The sequence below is a fragment of the Hemitrygon akajei genome, chromosome 6 (assembly GCF_048418815.1).
Source record: "Hemitrygon akajei chromosome 6, sHemAka1.3, whole genome shotgun sequence".
Taxonomy (NCBI): Eukaryota; Metazoa; Chordata; class Chondrichthyes; order Myliobatiformes; family Dasyatidae; genus Hemitrygon; species Hemitrygon akajei.
Window position 1 is genome coordinate 99,817,867 of NC_133129.1, and position 22,601 is coordinate 99,840,467.

The 22,601-nt window shown below is 42.5% G+C and overlaps 1 protein-coding gene across 1 annotated transcript in view; it reads right to left on the minus strand.

Moving 5' to 3' along the window:
• Positions 1-11,185: 11,185 nt before the first annotated feature.
• LOC140729824 (uncharacterized) overlaps positions 11,186-22,601 on the minus strand; it is a 168,385-nt gene continuing 156,969 nt past the window's right edge. The window contains exons 37-38 of the mRNA XM_073050036.1: positions 18,217-18,284; positions 11,186-12,068 (exon numbers count right to left, since the gene is read on the minus strand). Of these exons, the coding sequence (XP_072906137.1) occupies positions 12,015-12,068; positions 18,217-18,284 (122 nt within the window). The 3' untranslated portion in view covers positions 11,186-12,014. The remainder of the gene's footprint in view (positions 12,069-18,216; positions 18,285-22,601) is intronic.

Consider the following 22,601-nt stretch of genomic DNA (forward strand, 5'->3'; position numbering starts at 1 on the left):
GAACGAGTAGTCTTTGGGGTACTGCAAGTCTGTGTCTTTATTGATGCTTTGCTGCACACTTAAGTGCTTGGTGCTAATTCTTTTTTTGCTGCTGGGGAGGTGGGTTTGTTGCTTTACTATTTCTTAGGTGTGGGTGGGAGGAGCTGGGGGGGCTTTGTGGTTCTAACATTTAACTGTCTTTCATTCTTTGGGGCACTCCTCTTCTTGTGGATGTTTGCGAAGTAAAAGAATTTCAGGATGTATATTGTATACATTTCACTGATATTAAATGTACCTTTGAAACCTTTGAGATATCATCTTTTTCATGTAAGAATGACTGTCCAAGACCTTAGAACAGTCATTGAGCTTGGCGATCGGCACTCCCAAGCTTTTGTACCTTTTGCCCAGTGGAAGTGCAGAGAAGAGAAAATGACAGGAGTGGGAGGAGTCCTTGCTTACATAGGCAGCAGGAGGTTTCAGACAGAGTCACTGGGAGAGAGGCTGCATTCACAACTCTTTGCAATTTCTTGTGGTCCTGGGCTTAGCAGTTGCCACGTTAATCTGCGGATAGGATGCTTTCTATCTACATCTGTAAAAAATGGTGAGGATCATCAGGGCTGTGCTGAATTTCTTTAATCTTCTGAGGAAGTAGAGATGCTGTTGCACCTCGGTGTCCATAATGCCCAAGTGGCTGAAGCAGGCCCAACTGTCAGTGATATTTACAGTTTGGAAATTGAGGCTCTCAACCATATCCACCTCAGCCACCATTGACACAGACAGAAAACAGAGTTGGTGGACCAAATTCTCAAATAGCCGAAGTACATTTTCAGGTAAATTCGAAAATCAGGTTTTGCATACTCAACAGCCTGACTACATTTCATCACATACCAGGCCACACAAACAGCTATTTTGTCAAGTATGATTATAAAACAACACTGAAATTGCAATGGAAATATAAATACTATAATGAAGCTATTTTATTGTTTCACCCTGCTCTGTCACTTTGTCCCAAACTTACAGGTTTCAACTAATTCTAATGGCACTGGTTTAAAGCTTTGATCGAGGCATGACTGCACAGGCATGTGGATGTCAGCAAGTTAGACCAGTGGGAAGAATTTATAAAGAAGACAGCTTTATAGAGCACCTGAAAGAGTAGAGGGAGTCAGAGTAGGAGGGCTTTCACTCAATAGGTCGAGGCGAGGTAAGTTACTTGTGAGGAATAGGAAGTATGTCTGTGAGGCCAGTGTTCTGTACTGGGTGTCAGATGTGGGATGTCCGGGAGACTCCCACCCTCACAGTGGGTAACAGTCAGGAGAGGGAAGGGCAAGAGTCAAATACTAGAGAACACCCCAGTGGCTGCCCCCCTTAACGATAGGTACTCCTGTTTGAGTACAGTTGGGGGGGAGGGGTGGTTACCTACCTGGGGGAAGAAACAATGGTTGCACCTCTGGCACAGGGTTTGGCCCTGTGGCTCAGAAGGGCAGGGAAAGGAAGAGGATGGCATCAGTGATAGGGGACTCTTAGGGGTCAGACAGGCAATTCTGTGAATGCTGGAAAGAAATGTGGATAGTAGCTTGCCTCCCAGTTGCCAGGAACTGTGAGATTTGTGATTGCGTCCAAGATATCCGGAAGTGGGAAGGTGAACAGCTGGAGGTCTTGGTACATATTGATACCAACGGCATTGACAGGAAAAGGGAGGAGATCCTGAAAACAGACTACAGGAAGTTAGGAAAGAAATTGAGAAGCAGGACCTCAAAGGTAGTAATCTCAGGATTACTGCCTGTGCCGTGCGACAACGAGTGAGGTGGAGGATAAATACGGAGTGGAGCAGGGGCAGGAATTCAGATTTCTGCCTCCTGGGCCATATGGGTGGAGCTGAGAAACAGGAAAGGTATGACCACATTAATGGGGTTGTATTATAGACCACCCAATAGTAAGTGAAAATTGGTGACCCTGATGTTCTATTTATTGCCGCTGGTGATTTTAACCACGCGAACCTTAAGTCAGTGCTCCCCAAATTCCATCAGTATGTGGACTTTGCAACGAGGGGGGAAAACATGTTGGACCTGGTTTACACAAACATCCCCGACACGTACCAGGCAGAACCCTGCCCCCACCTCCGATACTCAGACCACATCTCTGTTATGCTAATCGTAGCATACAGACCGCTCGTCAGGCGCTCCAGACCAGTTCAGAAGCCGGTGAAAACCTGGCCAGCAAGAACCATCTCTGCTCTTAAGACTGCTTTGAGAACACTGACTGGCACATGTTCAGGGAGGCTGCAACCAATGGCAACTCTACCAACTTAGAGGAGTACACAGCATCAGTGACCAGCGACATCAGCAAGTGCATCGATGATGTTACTCTGTCCAAGACCATCACTATACGTGCCAATCAGAAGCCATGGATGACCGTGGAGGTGCGTGCGCTGCTGAGGTCCCGCGACTCCGCCTTCAGAGCAGGCGACAAGGCAGCTCTAACAACAGCAAGGGCCAAACTGTCCCGAGCCATCAGAGGGGCAAAGTGTGCACACGCCCAGTGAATCCACAGCCACTTCCAGGACAGCGGCGACACGCGGCACATGTGGAAGGGCATCCAGGACATCACCAATTACAGGACAACATCACCTGACTGTGCGGGTGATGCCTCCCTCCCAGATGCGCTGAATAATTTCTACACCCAGTTTGAGGCGGAAAATAACCTGGCGGCAAGGAAGTCCACCCCTCCTATAAAAAACCAGGTGCTGTGTCTCTCCATGGCCGATGTGAGAAGAACCCTGCACAGGGTCAACCCACGGAAGGCTGCTGGACCAGACAACATCCCTGGTCGAGTGCTCAGAGGATGTGCAGACCAGCTAGCAAATGTTCTCACTGACATCTTCAACATCTCTGAGCAGCGCCACCGCTCCAACGTGCTTCAAGGCCGCCACCATCGTCCCCATGCTGAAGAAGTCTTCAGTGTCCTGCCTAAATGACTACCGTCCCGTTGCACTTACATCCATCATCATGAAGTGTTTCGAGAGGCTCGTCATGAGGCATATCAGGACCCTGCTGCCCCCCTCACTGGACCCCCTGCAGTTTGCGTACCGTCCCAATCGCTCAACAGATGACGCCATTTCCACCACCCTCCACCTAGCCCTAACCCACCTGGACAAAAAAGACACATACGTTCGGATGCTGTTCATAGATTTCAGTTCAGCATTCAACACAATCATCCCTCAGAAACTGATTGGAAAGCTGAGCCTACTGGGCCTGAACACCTCCCTCTGCAACTGGATCCTAGACTTCCTGACTGGGAGATCTCAGTCAGTCCGGATCGGGAGCAGCATCTCCAACTCCATCACACTGAGCACAGGGGCTCCCCAGGGCTGCGTGCTCAGTCCACTGCTGTTCACTCTGCTGACCCACGACTGTGCTGCAACACACAGCTCGAACCACATCATCAAGTTCACCGATGACACGACCGTGGTCGGTCTCATCAGTAAGAATGACTAGTCAGCTTACAGAGAGGAGGTGCAGCGGCTAACGGACTGGTGCAGAGCCAACAACCTGTCTACGAATGTGAACAAAACAAAAGAGATGGTTGTTGACTTCAGGAGGGCACGGAGCGACCACTCCCCACTGAACATCAACGACTCCTCAGTAAAGTTGTAAAGAGCACTAAATTTCTTGGTGTTCACCTGACGGAGAATCTCACCTGGTCCCTCAACACCAGCTCCATAGCAAAGAAAGCCCAGCAGCGTCTCTACTTTCTGCGAAGGCTGAGGAAAGTCCATCTCCCACCCCCCATCCTCATCACATTCTACAGGGGTTGTATTGAGAGCATCCTGAGCAGCTGCATCACTGCCTGGTTCGGGAATTGCACCATCTCAGATTGCAAGACCCTGCAGTGGATAGTGAGGTCAGCTGAGAAGATCATCAGGGTCTCTCTTCCCACCATCACGGACATTTACACTACACGCTGCATCCACAAAGGAAACAGCATTGTGAAGGACCCCATGCACCCCTCATACAATCTCTTCTCCCTCCTGCCGTCTGGGAAAAGGCTCCAAAGCATTCGGGCTCTCACACATCCAGACTATGAAACAGTTTCTTCCCCCAAGCTATCAGACTCCTCAATACCCAGAGCCTGGACTGACACCTTGCCCTATTGTCCTGTTTATTATTTATTGTAATGCCTGCACTGTTTTGTGCACTTTATGCAGTCCTGTGTAGGTCTGTAATCTAGTGTAGCTTTCTCTGTGTTGTTGGTTTTTTTTTACGTAGTTCAGTCTAGTTTTTGTACTGTGTCATGTAACACCATGGTCCTGAAAAACATTGTCTCATTTTTACTATGTACTGTACCAGCGGTTATGGTCGAAATGACAATAAAAGTGACTTGACTTGACATGAGGAGAAAATCTACAGAGAGATAGTAGACAACTGCAGGAAACATAAAGTTGTGATAGTAGGGGATTTTAATTTTCCACATATTGATTGGGACTCCCATACTGTTAAAGGTCTAGATGGGTTAGAGTTTGTAAAATGTGTCCAGGAAAGTTTTCTAAATCAATATATAGAGGTACCGACGAGAGAGGATGCAATATTAGATCTCTTATTAGGAAATGAGTTAAGTCAGGTGATGGAAGTGTGTGTAGGGGAACACTTTGGTTCCAGTGATCACAACACCATTAGTTTCAACTTGATCATGGATAAAGATAGATCTGGTCCTTGGGTTGAGGTTCTAAACTGGAAAAAGGCCAAATTTGAAGAAATGAGAAAGGATCTAAAAAGTGTGGATTGGGACAGGTTGTTCTCTGGCAAGGATGTCATTGGTAAGTGGGAGGCCTTCAAAGGAGAAATTTTGAGAGTGCAGAGTTTGTATGTTTCTGTCAGGATTAAAGGCAAAGTGAATAAGAATAAGATACCTTGGTTCTCAAGGGATATTGGAACTCTGATAAAGAAGAAGAGAGAGATGTATGACATGTATAGAAAACAGGGAACAAATAAGGTACTTGAAGAGTATAAAAAGTGCAAAAAAAAAGAAAGAAATCAGGAGGGCTAAAAGACATGAGGTAGCTTTGGCAGTCAAGGTGAAGGATAATCCAAAGAGCTTCTACAGGCATATTAAGAGCAGAAGGGATAAAATTGGTCCTCTTGAAGATCAGAGTGGTCAGCTATGTATGGAACAAAAACAAATGGGGGGGATCTGAAATGGTTTTTTGCGTCTGCATTTACTAAGGAAACTGGCATGGAGTCAATGGAAATAAGGCAAACAAGTAGAAAGGACATGGAACCTATACAGATTGAAGAGGAGGAGGTGCTTGCTATCTTGAGGCAAATCAGAGTAGATAAATCCCCATGACCTGACAGGGCATTCCCTCAGACCTTGAAGGAGATTAGTTTTGAAATTGCAGGAGACCTGGCAGATATATTTAAAATGTCGGTATCTACGGGTGAGGTGCCGGAGGATTGGAGGATAGCTCATGTTGTTACATTGTTTAAAACAGGCTCTAAAAGTAATCCGGGAAATTATAGGCCGGTAAATTTGATGTCAGTAGTAGGTAAATTATTGGAAGAAGTACTAAGAGATAGGATCTACAAGTATTTACAAACATAGATAGACAAGGACTAATATATTAGGGAGAGTCAACACAGCTTTGGGCGTGGTAGGTCATGTTTAACAAATCTATTAAAGATTTATGAGGAGGTTACAAGGGAAGTGGATAAAAAGAAGACAGTATATGTTGTCTACTTGGACTTCAGTAAGGCCTTTGACAAGGTCCTGCGTGGGAGGTTAGATAGGAAGATTCAGTCGCTAGGTATACATGGAGAGGTAGTAAATTGGATTAGACATTGGCTCAATGGGAGAAGTCAGAGAGTGGTAGTGGAGGATTGCTTCTCTGAGTGGAGGCTTGTGACTAGTGGTGTGCCACAGGGATCAGTGCTGCATCCATTGTTATTTGTCATCTATATCAATGATCTGGATGATAATGTGCCAAACTGGATCAGCAAATTTGCTGATGATACGAAGATTGGAAGTGTAGTGGATAGTGAGGAAGGTTTTCAAAGCTTGCAGAGGGATCTGGACCAGCTGGAAAAATGGACTGAAAAATGGCAGATGGAGTTTAATACAGACAAGTGTGAGGTATTGCACTTTGGAAGGACAAACCAAGGTAGAACATACAAGGTAAATGGTAGGACACTGAGGAGTGCAGTAGAACAGAGGGATCTGGGAATACAGATACAAAATCCCCATTGCTTCTTGGAGCAATGGAGGATGAGTGGTGACCTGATAGAGGTGTACAAGGTGATGAGAGACATTGATCATGTGGATAGTAAGAGGCTTTTCCGCAGGGCTGAAGTGGCTAACACAAGAGGGCATAGTTTTAAGGTGCTTGGAACAGCCAATGAGATACTTGGAAAACACTGCAGGAAAACCCAACTGTGGGTAACAGAGGACATCCTGGAAATGTGTGACACTAGAAGAGACCTGAAGAAAACTAAGAACAGAACAACAGGAGCTGTTGCTTACAGAGATCAGCAAGAAGATCAGGAAAAACATGATCAAGGCCAAGGAAGAATGGATTGAGAGATAGCCTGAACAAGAACAACAGCAGGTAAGCATTTCAAATTGTGAAGGACCTCACTAAACACAGACAAATCAGCACAATCCAAGACATCTTCAGAAGATGAAGACATTCTCAACAGAGGACTGAGTATCGTTCAAACTTTCACAAACATCAGACCTAAGGGGACTCCAGTGTACTTGCAAGCCAGGACTTGTCAAATGACGATGACTTTCGAATTCTGTGGGAAGAAGTAGAAACAGCCAAAAGATTGCTGAGGAATGGGAAAGCTGCAGGAATAGACAACATCCCAGCTGAGCTGATAAAACATGGGGGAGAGACAGTGATAGACATCCTCACCAATACCTGCAACAAAATCTAGCAGACTGGGCAATGGCCAACACCCTGGACAGAATCACTCATCATCACTGTCCACAAGAAAAGTAACTTACAGCAGGTTCAGAAATATAGAACCATAAATCCTATCAGCCACACAAGCAAAGTGATGTTGAAAGTCATCGTGAATAGACTGAAACCACTGGCAGAAGAAATAATCGCTGAAGAGCAGCTGGATTCAGAAGTGGAAGAAGTACAACAGAACAGATATTCAACCTTTGAGTATTGTGTGAGAAATATAACCAACATCAACCGGACCTCTTCCACGTGTTCATAAAGCTCAAGAAGGCATTCGATTGGGTGTGGCATGATGCCCTCAGGGCCACATTGAAGAGATATGACCTGGGCCAGAAGCTGATCCAAACCATCAAGTAGCTCTACACCAAAGCTCGCAGTGTGGTACTTGTTCAAGGCACATTTGGAGAGTGGCTCCACTCACCAGTTGGAGTCCGACAAGGCTGCCTCCTTTCACCCAAGCTGTTCAACAGTTTCCTGGAGCAAGTAACCACAGATGCCCTGGAAGACCATATTGGCTCAGTCAGCATTGGAGGACACATCATAGCGAACCTCAGGTTCACCGATGACACTGATAGGCTGGCTGGAAGTGAGGATGAATTGGCCTGCCTTGTGAACTGTCTGGATGATACATCTACCAGATATGGCATGGAGATCAGCACAATGGAAACCAAACTGCTGAGGAACAGTGAGGAGTCAATCACGACAAAAATCACAGTCAGTGGACAAGAACTAGAGACTGTCAAACGGTTCAAGTATCTTGGCACCATCATCAACCTGAAGTCCTTGCAAGGTCAGTCCAAAAAAGAGCAATGCTGGCTTAACTTAAACCAATCTGGAGAGACATTAACATCGGTCTCAGATAGTTTGAAACTCCTGCATGCACTTGTTCTCTCCATCTTCTTGTATGCATACAAATCATAGACTTCAACAGCAGAAATGTAAAAGAAGATCCAGGCGATAGAAATGAGATGCTTCAGAAGGCTCCTCCACATCTCCTATACAGACCATGTCTCAAACTACGAAGTATGAATAACCATCACCCAGCACATGAGACACTATGGAGATCTACTGTCCACAGTAAATAAGAGGAAACTGATGTTATGTTCACATAACAAGATAAAGTGGACTCCCAAATCCATTCTTCAGGGAACAGTGCAGGGGAAAAGAAAAATGGGCAGACAATATTGCAGAATGGACAGGAGGGAGCTTTCCCACAACCAAGGCCCATGGCCACAAACGTGAGATATGGAGGCAACTCATGCAGCGCTCATCTGTTCAGTGCCCTTACGACCCTGGCGGGTTGTGGATTCCATAACTGTAACAGTAATGTGCCAAAAGCATTCTTTATGACCCTATCTACCTGTAACACCACTTTCAATGAATTATGTACCTGTATTCCCAGATCCCTTTGTTCTACCACACTCCTCAGTGTTTTACCGTTCACAGTGTAAGACCTACCCTGGTTGGTCCTACCAAAATGCAACACCTCGGACATGTCTCATTAAATTCCATCTGCCATTTTCAGCTCATTTTCCCAGCTGATGTAGACCTCTCTGCTAGCTATGATAGCCTTCTTCACGGTCCACTACACCCCAAACTTGGTGTAATCCACAAACTTGCTGATCCAGTTAACCACATTATCATCCAGATCATTGATATAGAAGACAAACAGCAAAGGACTCAGCACCAATCCCTGGGGCACTCCGCTAGGCACAGGACTCCAGTCAGAGAGGCAAACATCTACTACCACTCTCAGGCTTCTCCCACAAAGCCAGGGTCTAATATAATTTACTATCTCACACTTCATGGGGTGTATGGTGTGTCGAGAAACAGATAGCATCTCTGGTGGGGTGACCTGCCATGCCCTTTTTCAGGGCAGCTCGACAACCTTTGGTCCCCACCTGGCGCTCAACTCTCACCTGTGGCTCCAAGTAGCTGTAACATGCAAAGCGGCCACACCCCGGTAAACCATCTCGGCGGACGGGCCAAACCAGGTGAGGGTGGCCGATGGGTCTTCAACCCTCGGTGAGGTAAGCCTAATTAGGTGAGCCTAATTATGCTGCATGGAAAGAGAAGGGGGGACAATATAGTCAAGAGATTACACCAAATGTCGTCGGGAAGTGGCAAGAAGAGGGAGAGAACAAGGATCGGATGAGGCCAGGACATCACAGCTCCAGGATCAAACAGTCAGGACAAAAAAGGTGAGAGAAGAAGAGACAGAGGAGGAGATGCATGCACGTCTCCAAAATGACAACAACAGGCACAGGAGGAGGAGTGAGGAAGAGACAAAGGAGCTGAGAAATGCATGTCTCCAAGATCAGAGACAAAGAATAAACAGCAAAAAAGTTGAAGAGACAGCACATGAAAGGACTGTACGTCTCCAGAATGACAACGAGAGGCACAAGGGTGGCAGATCAACCAGAGATGTTGCCATCAGAAGTGTCCTTCATTAAACAAGGAGGAGCTATATTTGCCTTGCTATGCATCTTTCTTCTTTAATAAATTGTTTTATCTTCTTCAATTTCCAAAGCAAGGCAATGCCAATAGCATTCAGGAAAATTTAATGTTCATTCTGGTCACATCAGACTGCACTAGCTTTCTCTCAAAGGGTGCCCCAACGGGTCACCCAGTTGTCTAGTTTTATCTAAATTTGCCATTGCTGCCCTCCCCGGAAGTAAACACCATTTAATTTTGGGGCTGCAGTTACCATCCATAGAAATCTTTGAACCAAGGAAGTCAAAATCCGACACTGCTTTCACTTCCTTTCCATTTATTACCACGGAGTTAATAGGGCTGGTCGACATAATCTTGGTGTTCTCAATGTTGACCAACAAGCTAGCTTCTGCACTTTCTTCTTTCACTTTGATTAGAAGCTTCCTCAGATCTTCTTCACTTTCAGCCATTAGAGTAGTATCATCTACATATCTGAGGTTGTTAATATTTTGTCCAGCAATTTTGATTTGAGTCCTCTAGACCAGCATTCCTCATGACGTGTTCAGCATATGTCAGTTTCATTCTGAATATTACAACCAACAGCTCATAGTATGAGCCACAGTCTGCTCCTGGTCCTGTTTTAGCTGGTTGTACAGAGCTCTTCCATCTCTGATTACAAAGTGTATAATCAATCTGGTTTCGGTGTTGACCGTCGGGTGATGTCCACGTATAGAGCTGCCTCTTAGGCTGTTGGAAGAGGGTAGTTGCTATAACCAGAGAGTTAATTTGGCAAAATTCTACCAGTCGATGTCTTGCTTCGTTCCATACTCCAAGGCCAAAGTTGTTTGTTTCTCCCGGTGCTCCGTGATTTCATTCGGGTCTCCAATGATAAATGTTACATCCTCTCTTGGTGTCATATCCAGGAGGAGCTGCAATTCTTCATGAAACTGGACAATTTCATCCTCTTTGGCATCTGTGGTTGCAGCATAAACTTAGATCACCGTGATGTTGAAAGGCTTTCCCTGAAGTCATATTGCGATCATTTTATCATTTTTGGGTTGTATCCAGTCACTGATTTTGGTACCCTTTTTTTGACAATTAAAGCCACTCCATTCTTTCTGCATGTTTCCTGCCCACAGCAGAAGATCTGGCAACTGTCTGATGTAAAATGACCCATTTCAGTCCACTTCAGTTTGCTAATTCCCAATAGGTCAATGTTTAGTCTCGCCAGCTCATTTTTGACCACATCTAGTTTATTTTGATACATGGATCTTACATTCCGGGTTCCAATGGTGTATCGATCTTTGCAACATCAGACCTTATTTTCATTTCCAGGCATATCAGCAGTTGGGTGTCCTCTCGGCTTTAGGTCATTAGTCTTTCTCAGAATTGTAGTTGTCAGGGACACTGGAGATCTCCCTGCCTTCCCACATCATTGAAGATTTAGCACTCCTCTATCCTGCCTGGCATCTCTACTGTCCTAGCTGAGCAGATATAAAGAAGGAATTAGCAAAAAAAATTGAGCTTTGCTCTCCTTTTGCTTTCTCCGAAAGAAGCCTCTCTTCACTGAAACCTTGAAGAGTTAAAGCTTCAAGATCACCCTCAAGTAACTTCTTGTGACACTCACTGGTATATTGTTTCCAGGATTATTCCCTTCTTTTCTTTTTTACTTTTTTTATTGTTTTCAAATAGTTACAGAATAAATGTGTATGAAAAAAAAATGTGTTACCCATCCCCCCTCCCCTTAACCCCTCCCCCCTAACATCCCTATTAAAAAAATAAGAAAGAAAGAAAAAAAATGGAATGCCTGGATATTGGAAGATCCCCACATGCTCCATGGAGTTCATAATAACTTTAGTATATATATTTATTTCTTTCCCCAAGTAACCAATTATTTCATCTTCGGAGCACCTATATATTTAATCCTGTCTTTTGTAAATAAGGGCGCCAAATTTTCAAAAATGTTTCATATTTATCTCTTAAATTATAAGTAATTTTTTCAAGTGGAATACAGCCATAAATTTCGTTCTTCCAACGATCTATACTTAGATATGTATCCGATTTCCAAGTCACTGCAATAGCTTTTTTGGCTACTGCCAATGCAATTTTTATAAATTCTTTCTGATATTTATTCAATTTGGGTATCCCAAATTATTTATTCCCTTCTTGAATAACAAAACAACATTAGCAACACAGTCTCAACTATTTGTCCTGATGTATGTTGGCCTTTTAAAGGCTATTTAGTATTCAGTGTTTTAATGAAACTTGGAAGTTGGAAACAATGGCATTTTGATCCATTCCTTTTTAATTATACAGTATAATGCGATCAATTGAACTCAGTCATCATTGAATTCCCGGTACAGAAACATGCTTAATAGAGGACTTGGTGAGAAATTTCTTTACATCCCTTAAGAAAATGTATTTTGATTTTGCATGACTCAGAGAATTAATACTTTTGGACCTATTGCCACTTTAATTAACTCTGGTTAGATTTTGTTCAATTATATTGGGGCAACATGGTATGTTTTATTTACATCATGAAGAGGTACACATATTATATTTGTAGAGCACAAACAAATACTTTCAAGCAAAATAAAGACCGTGTACATAATCAAAATTCCAGCAGTTTCATCTGGACATTTTACACGCCATCGTAGAAATTATTCATATTCATCTTTGGCCTCCGGATTTTCAGCTGAAAAGAAAAATTGATTTATTTATTTCTCTGTATCAAATATTTCATGTTTTCTGAAAATGATTCCCATTACAATTTCTTGTGCTAACATTTTTAATTGGAATGAGACATGTTGTATTTTTTCTCTCTGCACTGGAGGCAGATCAAACATCAGCAAGAGGAAATTGTTAAATCTCATAGTTCAAAGCAAAATTTAATATCAGACTAGACCATAGGATCATAAGGCATCAAAGCAGAATTAGGCCATTCAGCCCATCGAGTCTGCTCCGCCATTTCATCATGGCTAATGCCGGATCCCACTCAACCCCTTACACCTGCCTTCTCAACGATCAACTTTCACCTTAAATATACCCATGCACTTGGCCTCCACCACAGTCTGTGGCAGAGTATTCTACAGATTTATTACTCATTGGCAAAAAATCCTCCTTACTTCTGTTCTAAAGGGTTGCCCCTCAATTTTGAGGCTGTGCCCTCTAGTTCTGAATACCTCCACCATAGGAAGCATCCTCTCCACATCCACCTGATCTAGTCCTTTCAACATTCAGTAGGTTTCAATGAGATCTCCCTGCATTCTTCCTTGTGAACCTCCTCTGGACTCTCTAATGACAACACATCCTTTGTGAGATATGGGGTCCAAAACTGTAGAGAATACTCCAAGTGTGGCCTGACTCGTGTCTTACAAAGGCTCACCATTTTCCCCTTGCTTTTATATTCCATTCCCCTTGAAATAAATGGCAACTTTGCATTTGCCTTCTTTACCAGAGACTCAACCTGTAAATTAACCTTCTGTGAGTCTTGCACGAGGATTCCTCAGTCCCTCTGCAACTCTGAATTTTCTCTCCATTTAGATAATAGTCTGCACTATTGTTCCTTTTCCCAAAATGCATTATCATACATTTCCCAACACTGCATTCCATCTGCCACTTCTTGCCCATTCTTCCAATTTGTCTAAGTCCTGCTGCAATCGTATTGCTCCCTATCCCTCGACCTATCTTTGTATCATCCACAAAGCCATCAATTCCATTATCTAAATCACTGACAGTCAATGTGAAAAGCAGTGGCCTCTTTACTCACTGCTGAGGAACACCATTCGTCACAGGCAGCCAACCAGAAAAGGCCCCTTTTATTCCCACTCGTTGCCTCCTGCCTGTCAACCATTCATCTATCCATGCCAGTATCCCTCCTGAAATACCATAGGATTTTGTCTTATTAAGCACCCTCATGTGTGACACCTTATCAAATGCCTTCTGAAAATCCAAGTAAATGACATCCATTGCCTCTCCCTTTTCCACCCTGCTTGTTACTTCCTCGAAGAACAGATTTGTCAGGCAATATTTCCCTTCACAAAAACCATGCTGACTTTGACATATTTTATTATTATTCTCCAAGTACCCGAAACCTTATCCTTAAGAACAGTCTCCAACACTTTTCCATCCACTGAGGATGGCCTAGCTGGCCTATAATTTCCAGGGCAAACACGAGGAAATCTGCAGATGCTGGAAATTCAAACAACACACACAAAATGCTGGTGGAACACAGCAGGCCAAGCAGCATCTATAAGAAGAAGCACTGTCAACGTTTCGGCCCGAAACCCTTCATCAGGTTGAAGGGTCTTGGCCCAAAATGTCGACAGTGCTTCTTCTTATAGATGCTGCCTGGCCTGCTGTGTTCCACCAGTATTTTGTGTGTGTTGTTTGGCCTATAATTTCCATTCTTTTGCCTTCCTCCCTTCTTAAAAAGTGGAGTAACATTTCACAGACTTCCGGTCCTCGGGGCCATGACAGAATCAAAAGATTCTTGAACGATCTTGACCAATGCATCCATTATCTCCTCAGCAACCTTCTCCCAGGCCTCAGGATTGTCCTCCATCTGGTCCAGGTGACTTATCCAGCTTATGACCTCTGAGTATGCCTAGCACCTGTCCTTTTGTAATAGCAATGGTGCCACTCCTGCTCCCTGACACTCACAGAACTCTGCAACATTGCTAGTGTCTTCCACAGTCAAGACAGATGCAAAGTACCCATTAAGTTCATCTGCCATTTTTTTGTCCCTCATTACTACCTCACCAGCATCATTTTCCAGTGATCCAATATCAGCTCTCACCTTCCTTTACTCTTTATACGAGGGGTGATTGATAAGTCTGTGGCCTAAGATTAGAAGGTGTCAATTTTAGAAAACTTGGTCCCCTCCTACATTTACACACTTAGTCCAGCGGTTAATAACTCATCTCCTTCTACATTAGGCCACGAACTTATCAATCACCCCGATGAGTTATTAACTGATGAGTTATTAACTTCAAACATTCTGCATAATCACTCAACGAGTTGAACTGCATGTGCATGTAACGAGAGCTGTATAACTCATCTCCTTCTACCTTAGGCCACAAACTTATCAACACCCCTGCTGTGGACACTTTCTGGAGGTCCAAGATCCGTATGCTCCACAATCGCTGGACTAAGTGTGTAAATGTAGGAGGGGGACTGTGTTGAAAAATAAGCGTGCTAGGTTTTCTAAAATTGACTCCTTCTACCTTAGGCCATGAACTTATCAATCACCCCTCATTTAACTGAAAAAAACATCTTTTCCCTTCTTATAGCTTTTTAGTTGCTTTTTGTTGAACTTTAAAAGCTTCCCAATCATCCACCTTCCCACTCACTTTTACTACCTTATATGCCCTTTCCCTGGCTTTTACTCAGACCTTAATTTCCTTTGTCGGCCACAGTTGTCTACCTCCGCCATTCAAGAACTTCTTGCTCTGTTGGACATATCTATCCTACACTTTGTAAACTATTCACAGAAACTTCAGCCATCTCTGTTATGTCATCATCCCCGCCAGTATCCTCATCCAATCCACCTGGGCAGGCTCCACTCTCATACCTCTGCAATTCCCTTTTATCCATTGTGATGCTGATGCATGTGAGTTATGCTTCTGCTCTCAAATTACAGCATGAATTCAATCATGTTGTGATCACTGACTCCTAAGGGTTCCTTTACCTAAGCTCCCTCATAAGATCTGGGTTATTATACAACACCCAATCTAAGATAGCCTTTCCCCAAGCAGGCTCAAGCATAAGTTGCTCTAAAAAGCTATCTCATAGGCATTCAACAATTTCCTCTCTTGCGATCTGACACCAAACAGATTTTTCCCAATCCCCTTGCATATTAAAGTCCCCCATTACAACTGTGTTATTATCCTTATTACATGCCTTTTCCAGCTCCCTTTGGAACACATCTTGGCTACCATTTGGAGGCCTATATATGATATCCATCATGTTTTTTACCCTTGGAGTTTCTTAGTTCCATGCACAAAGAATCAATATTCTCTGATCCTATGTTAGCTCTTTCTAAAGATGTAACTCCATCTTTTACTAACAGAATCAGACCACTGCCTATGCCTTCCTTCCTGTCCTTCTGATTAAATACTTGTCACAACATACAACACTGAGATTCTTTTTATGCAGGCATACTTAGCAAATCTATAGATCAGTAAATGTAAACAAGATCAATGGACCATCCCCCTTTGTTCAAGAGCCTGGTGGTAGTAACTGTTCCTGAAGCTGTTGGTGAGAGCCCTGATGCTCTTGTACCTTCTTTCTGATGGCAGCCCCGAGAAACGAGCACGGCCTGGGTGGTGAGACTCTTTGATGATGGATGCTGTTTTCTCCAGCAATGTTTCCTGTAGAGGTGCTCAATGGTTGGGAGGGTTTTACCCATGATGTACTGGTCCAGATCTGCTAGCTTTAGTAGGTTTTCTGCTCAAAGTCATTTTCCGCTCAAAGCCGTTTTGCAACCACACTTTCCACCACACATCTATAGAAGGTTGCCGAGGTATTGAGATAATTTGGAATGTTCGGCTTTAACATGAAGCCTGAATGAAATCGGTATTTCTGAATGTTTCAGCCCAAATGACAAAGTGCTCACTTGGTCAGATTTCTCTTTTCCAATGCAACGAGAGATAAATTAGCATAGTATGAAAAACTTCACTTAAACAAATATTTCCTGCTTACAACGTCACTTTCTATCAGAACCTTTGGGCATTTTTATTGTATTGGCCCACAATGGACATACCCTAGTAGTCCTTATTCTGATCACCTGATCACAAGTACAATGACTTGATGGAGGCAGAATTTTCACTTTATCTTTATAGCACTGTCTCCTCTGGCATGCCATGGCCAATACCATGGAATATTCTAGAGTTTACACTTTGAAAAGTCTCCTGGCCATTTTCTAAAATTCCACAACATACAAAATTATGTTTCTCCATAAATCATTATACACAGTATGCACAAGCAAGGAGAAAGATTTGGTGATGGGAATTAAACTATTGCCATAAGCAATTTGGCAGTTTAGATCTTGTTATTGACTATTTTGGGATTTTAAAAAGCTGTTATTGTTGTTGCTGAGGATGACTCTTACAGAATTATCTTCAGAATGGAATGCTGAGTCGACGATCCAACCTGGCTTCCTCGTGTGTTTGCCACCATCACAGATGCCAATTTTCATCCAATCAGTTAGCTCCATTTGATAGCAAGATTAGATGAGAGTCATAGATAGGTAAAGATTATGGGATGAGTTTATTTCCTGATTGTAGATCTATCTGAACATGTAGCCAAACATTTCCTGTGTTATTTCAAGTCTGGCATCTGTTCCACAATGTGAAATATTTCCCTGACTTGTCCTTGCCTCTAAAACCAGGGCATATCCAATTGGTCATTCCAACCAAATCGACTTTCTTTCATCAACACAATGATACCAAGTGCTGCTGGTAGAGCTATTCACCAGTTATGACTTGCACACTGAAGACAATTGGTGCTTTATTATGCTTGTTGAATTTTCATTACAACCTGGGTCAAAAGGAGGACTGGAGCTGAATTCTTCAGAAGGAACTTGTGCGTACTTTCACTACAATGGCCGAACAGTTCAGTGAAGCTCTGCTATTGTTCTCTGCACACATCGTTAATATGATTTTTTTAGACTCTCTATTAGTCAACTTGCTCTCAGTCCGGTTCACACACCAGAACTGTTTCCTGATAAAAACTGATACTTGCTATTCCTGTCACAGGAAAGTAGGGTCCATCATCAAGGACCCCCACCACCCAAGACATACACTCCACTCACAGCTGGCATAGGGATAAAGGTACAAGAGCCTTGGGATTCACACCAGGTTCAGGAACAGTTATTACCCCTCAACCATTAGACTCTTAAACTGTGGGAAACCATGTATATCTGTCTGGACACGCCCCTCTGCTGACTGCTCCTGTGGCTCCTCCCACAGACCCCTGAATAAAGGCGATTGTGTCACTGCTCCTCCCACTGTCCAGGACAGTCATCCAGCATGGACGTGGATCGATTTTACTGTTAATAAAAGCCTTTCAGTATTTACTCTACTTCCAGTCTTTTGGAGTTATTGATAGTGCATCATAAACCAAAGCAGATAACTTCACTCAACTTCCCTTGCCCCATCATTGAAATGTTCCCACAATCAATGAACTCTCTTTTAAGGACTCTTCATCTTATGTTCTCAATACATATTGCCTATTTTACTTATTAATATTATTTCTTATTTTTGCATTTGCACAGTTTCTTGTCTTCTGCACTCTGGTTCAACAGTTTGTGGTCTTTCATTGATTCTCTTACAGTTAGTAATCTACAGATTTGTGGAATATGCCCACAAGAAGATCAATCTTGGGGTTGTATATGGTGACATATATATACTTTGATAAGAAGTATACTTTGAAATTTGTACTTTGACAGTCATAAAGTTCTTGTCCTTGCTTTCAGGTCCTTTCATGACCAGACCATCTGCCACCTTTCCCATTTCCCAATCGCAACCTCAGCAAACTGCATCACTCTGAGGCATGTTCAGTTATTGGCCTGTTGTACATCGCCATTTTTAAACCTTAGTCTTTGGCTTTGATATTTTTTATACCTTTCTACCTCTTTCCGATCCTGTGAGATTCTCCTTCAAATCCATCTTTCATCGTCCTATGGATTGCAATCAATTCTTTGCTGAATTTTTGATTGGCCTGTTGAGCATACTGAGATGGTTCTTTACGGTAATGATACTATGTAAATTCAAGTTATTGTTCTCATGTGACACTGTAATTGGTTTATCGTTGTATCATCAATACACAATATAAACACAAACCTCTCCCATCGGTATTGAATTTCTATAACTCCCGGAACTGCTGCACGATTCCCCTTCAGCTATTGGACCTGAATATAAATGCAAACAATGATCATCAAATCAAATATATATTTTTACAGAAATGACAGATCATTTACTAATTTACTGAGATACAGTGCAGAATAGGCACTTCTGGCCCTTCGAGCTGTGTTGGCCAGCTATTCCTCCAATTTAATCCTAGCCTAATCACAGGGCAATTTACAATGAACAAATAACCTACCAACCAGTATGGCTTTGGATTGTAGGAGGGAAAAGGAAACCCACGGTGTCACCTGGAGAACATACAAAGTCCTTACAGGCAGCAGCAGGAATTGAACCCGGATTGCAGGTACTATACAATGTTTCGCTAATGACTATGATACCCTGTGACAGGGTAACTCACATCACCTTTTTACTCACAAAGTGAGAGACCTCACTTTCAGACAAAGGTTGGTGCCACTTTTTTTCTGATTTGATGAGCACAGAATTGGTTGTGCTCTTGAAGAACTAATAGAATTTCTGTCCACTGACCTATTTAACCTACCTAAGGGTGTGGTGACTGTGATCCCAGATTGGTCAAGTTCAATTGAGGCTAACATGAGGAAATCTGCTCTCACAGCGACCTGGACTATTCCTCTTCCCACCCTGTCTCTTGCAAAAATGCTATCCCCTTCTCACAATTCCTCCGTCTCCGCCGCATCTGCTCTCAGGAGGAGGCTTTTCATTCCAGGATGAAGGAGATGTCTTCCTTTTTTAAACAAAGGGGCTTCCCTTCTTCCATCATCAATTCTGCTCTTAAATGCATCTCTCCCATTTCCTGCACATCTGCACTCACCCCAAATGCCCGCCACCCCACTCGGGATAGGGTTCCCCTTGTCCTCACCTACCATCCCACTAGCCTCCAGGTCCAACGTATAATTCTCCGTAACTTCCACCACCTCCAATGGGATCCTACTACCAAGCACATCTTTCCCTCCCCCCTCTTTCTGCTTTCTGCAGGGATCGCTCCCTACGCGACTCCCTTGTCCACTCGTCCCCCTCATCCCTTCCCACTGATCTCCCTCCTGGCACTTATCCTTGTAAGCAGAACAAGTGCTACACCTGCCCTTACACTTCCTCCCTCACCACCATTCAGGGCCCCAGACAGTCCTTCCAGGTGAGGCGACACTTCACCTGTGAGTCGGCTAGTGTGGTATACTGCGTCCGGTGCTCCCGGTGTTGTCTTTTGTATATTGGTGAGACCCGACGCAGACTGGGAGACCATTTCGCTGAACACCTACACTCGGTCTGCCAGAGAAAGCAGGATCTCCCAGTGGCCACACATTTTAATTCAATTTTCAATCTTTTTTTATTGATTTCCAAATAAAGAATATACAAACCGGAAGAGGAGTTTAACAAGTAGATAATATAAAAGCCATATAAACAGCAATAGTAAAAACAAAAAGTATATAATATCAAAATCAAGTAAGTAAAATATTATGCTGTTATATATACAATGGTAAAAAAAAAACTACAACTCCTCATAACAATCATTAAAAAAAATTGGAAATTTTATTGATAAGGGAAAAAAAGACCCACTAACTAAACTGAAACAAAAAACAAAAAAAAGAGAAAAAAAGGAAAGAAAAAGAAAGCTTGGGCAGTCCAATTGAGGATAAAATTAGAAAAAAAAAGAGAGAGAAAAAAAAACACATCCTTCCAGTCATCTCCGAACCTTCATGGATAAGGATTTTCCCCAAAGAGAATAAAGAAAAATAAATTAAATCGTGTGAAAATATTGAATAAAGGGTCATCAGACTTGTTCAAAATTAAAGGATGTATCAAATGTCCAGCTTCTAATTTTCTCCAAGCTTAGACATGACATAGTATTAGGAGCTCCTCTTCCGTTTTCGCTCTCCAGAATAGGTAGACAAGCTCTTAACCCTATTGTTAAACATACTTTAAAAATTTGGTTTCAATTTCGTAGATTTTTTTAATTAAATGATTTTTTACTTTCTAGTGATATTTATTCTAATTTCTTTTTTAAACCATCAACTTTGGATAAGGCTTTTTTAACATGGAAAATTAAGGAAATAAAAACTTCTTTAAATTTGTTTTTACAAGACTGTTTAATGTCTTTTTCACAGTTAATGGATAAATATGATACCTATAATACACACTTTTTTCAGGTATTTACAGGTTAGGAATTTTTTACGTGATTTTTTACCAAATTACCCCTTGGCCTGCTCTTCAAATTTGGATTATGTTATTTTTCAGTTTAAATGTTTTCAAAAACGATTAATAGCTATCATTTATAAACAGTTAATGAATGCTCGCATGTCGCTTAATGATAGGGTTCAACGCACCTGGGAAGTAGAACTTCAACATTCACTTTCAGATAACGAATGGAGTAGAATTTATTATTTAGTCAATAATTCATCTATTTACGCACGCCATATCTTAATTCAGTTTAAGATAGTACATAGGGCCCATATGTCCAAAGATAAATTGGCGCATATTTTTCCAAATATAAGCCATATTTGTGACAGATGTAATGCAGAAATGGCTACTCTAACTCATATGTTTTGGTCATGTGTAAGTTTAAATAATTTTTGGAGGATGTGTTTGGAATATTATCTAAAGTTATAGATGTGGGTGTTCAACCTAATCCACTTACAGCAATTTTTGGGATTATTCCAGAGGAAGCAAGCAAAGTGTCTGCTTCTGCCCAACATGTGATAGCTTTTTCAACTTTACTGGCTAGGAGAGCTATTTTGCTACACTGGAAAGAATCTAACCCACCTACTGGTTTCTATTGGCTCTCCTCCATTGTGTCACACATTTTAATTCCATGTCCCATTCCCATTCTGATATGTCTATCCATGGCCTTCTCTACTGTCAAGATAAAGCCACACTCAGGTTGGAGGAACAACACATTATATACCGGCTGAGTAGCCTCCAACCTGATGGCATGAACATTGACTTCTCTAACTTCCGTTAATGCCCCTCCTCCCCTTCTTAACCCATCCCTGACATATTTAGTTGTTTGTTTTTTTCTCTCTCTCTGCCCATCACTCTGCCTGTTCTCCATCTCCCGCTGGTGCTCCCCCCTCCCCCTTTCTTTCTCCTGAGGCCTCCTGTCCCATGATCCTTTCCCTTCTCCAGCTCTGTATCACTTTTGCCAATCACCTTTCCAGCTCTTAGCTTCATCCCACTCCCTCCGGTCTACTCCTATCATTTCACATTTCCCCCTCCCCCCACTACTTTCAAATCTCTTAGTATCTTTTTCTTCAGTTAGTCCTGACGAAGGGTCTCGGCCCAAAACATTGACAGTGCTTCTCCTTATAGATGCTGCCTGGCCTTCTGTGTTCCGCCAGCATTTTGTGTGTGTTGTTTCAATTGAGGCTATTTTTCATTAGAGGTTGTTTTGGTGTTCATCCTGAGAAAATTCACTCAGTTCTACTCCAGAGCTCCCAAACGTTTTGCTTCTGATGTGTGTCAGGGCACCTCATGTCCTTATAGACACCATGCAGGCATTTTCTGATCAGTGTCCTTTGATGTTGTGTGGGTTCTAATGAATTTAACATCTCTTTATTAACAGTTAATGCTTAAAATAAAGTGTACAGATGAATTTCTGAGCCATTGTTTTGAAGCTGGAGATCTCACAGATGAAGAGCAGTGCATGATGCAAGATTCATTTTCCATTTATTTTCAAAATACCACAATTTTACTGACCTTGGCCTGCGTGACTCTTAAGGACTGGATTTCTCACACGGACTTATAGAAAACATAATGATGTGTATTGTCCCTCAAACTTACCAATGGGACTTCAGCTGAAAAGCTTCTTTTGATGAAACTTTCAGATTTGCTTCAGCATTGGGATCAAGATTTTCTTGGCTTTTAATTAATTTCAGAACATTTTATAGTTTGCTATCATCAGTGCATTGACACTAATTTGCTGTCAGCTCCATCAGGCACTAGAACTCACTCTGCTCCATCATGGGTACTAGCCTCCCCAGCAACCAGGACATCTTCAAGGAGTGGTGTCTCAAAAAGGACTCCCATCACCCAGGGCACGCCCTATTCTCATTGCTATCATCAGGGAGGAGGTCCAGGGGCCTGAAGATACACACTCAATGATTCAGGAACAGTTTCTTCCCTTCTGTCATCCAATTTATGAATGCACATTAAACTCATGAACATTACTTCATTATGATGTTTCTTAATATATATAATATATATAATATAAAGTGTATGTACATTTTAACTTTAATTTACAGATTTTACTTTCATGTTTTGTAATGTACTGCTGCTGCAGAACAACAAATTTCACAACATATGCCGGTGATATTCAACCTGATTCCGATTCTGACTCTGATTTGCCATTT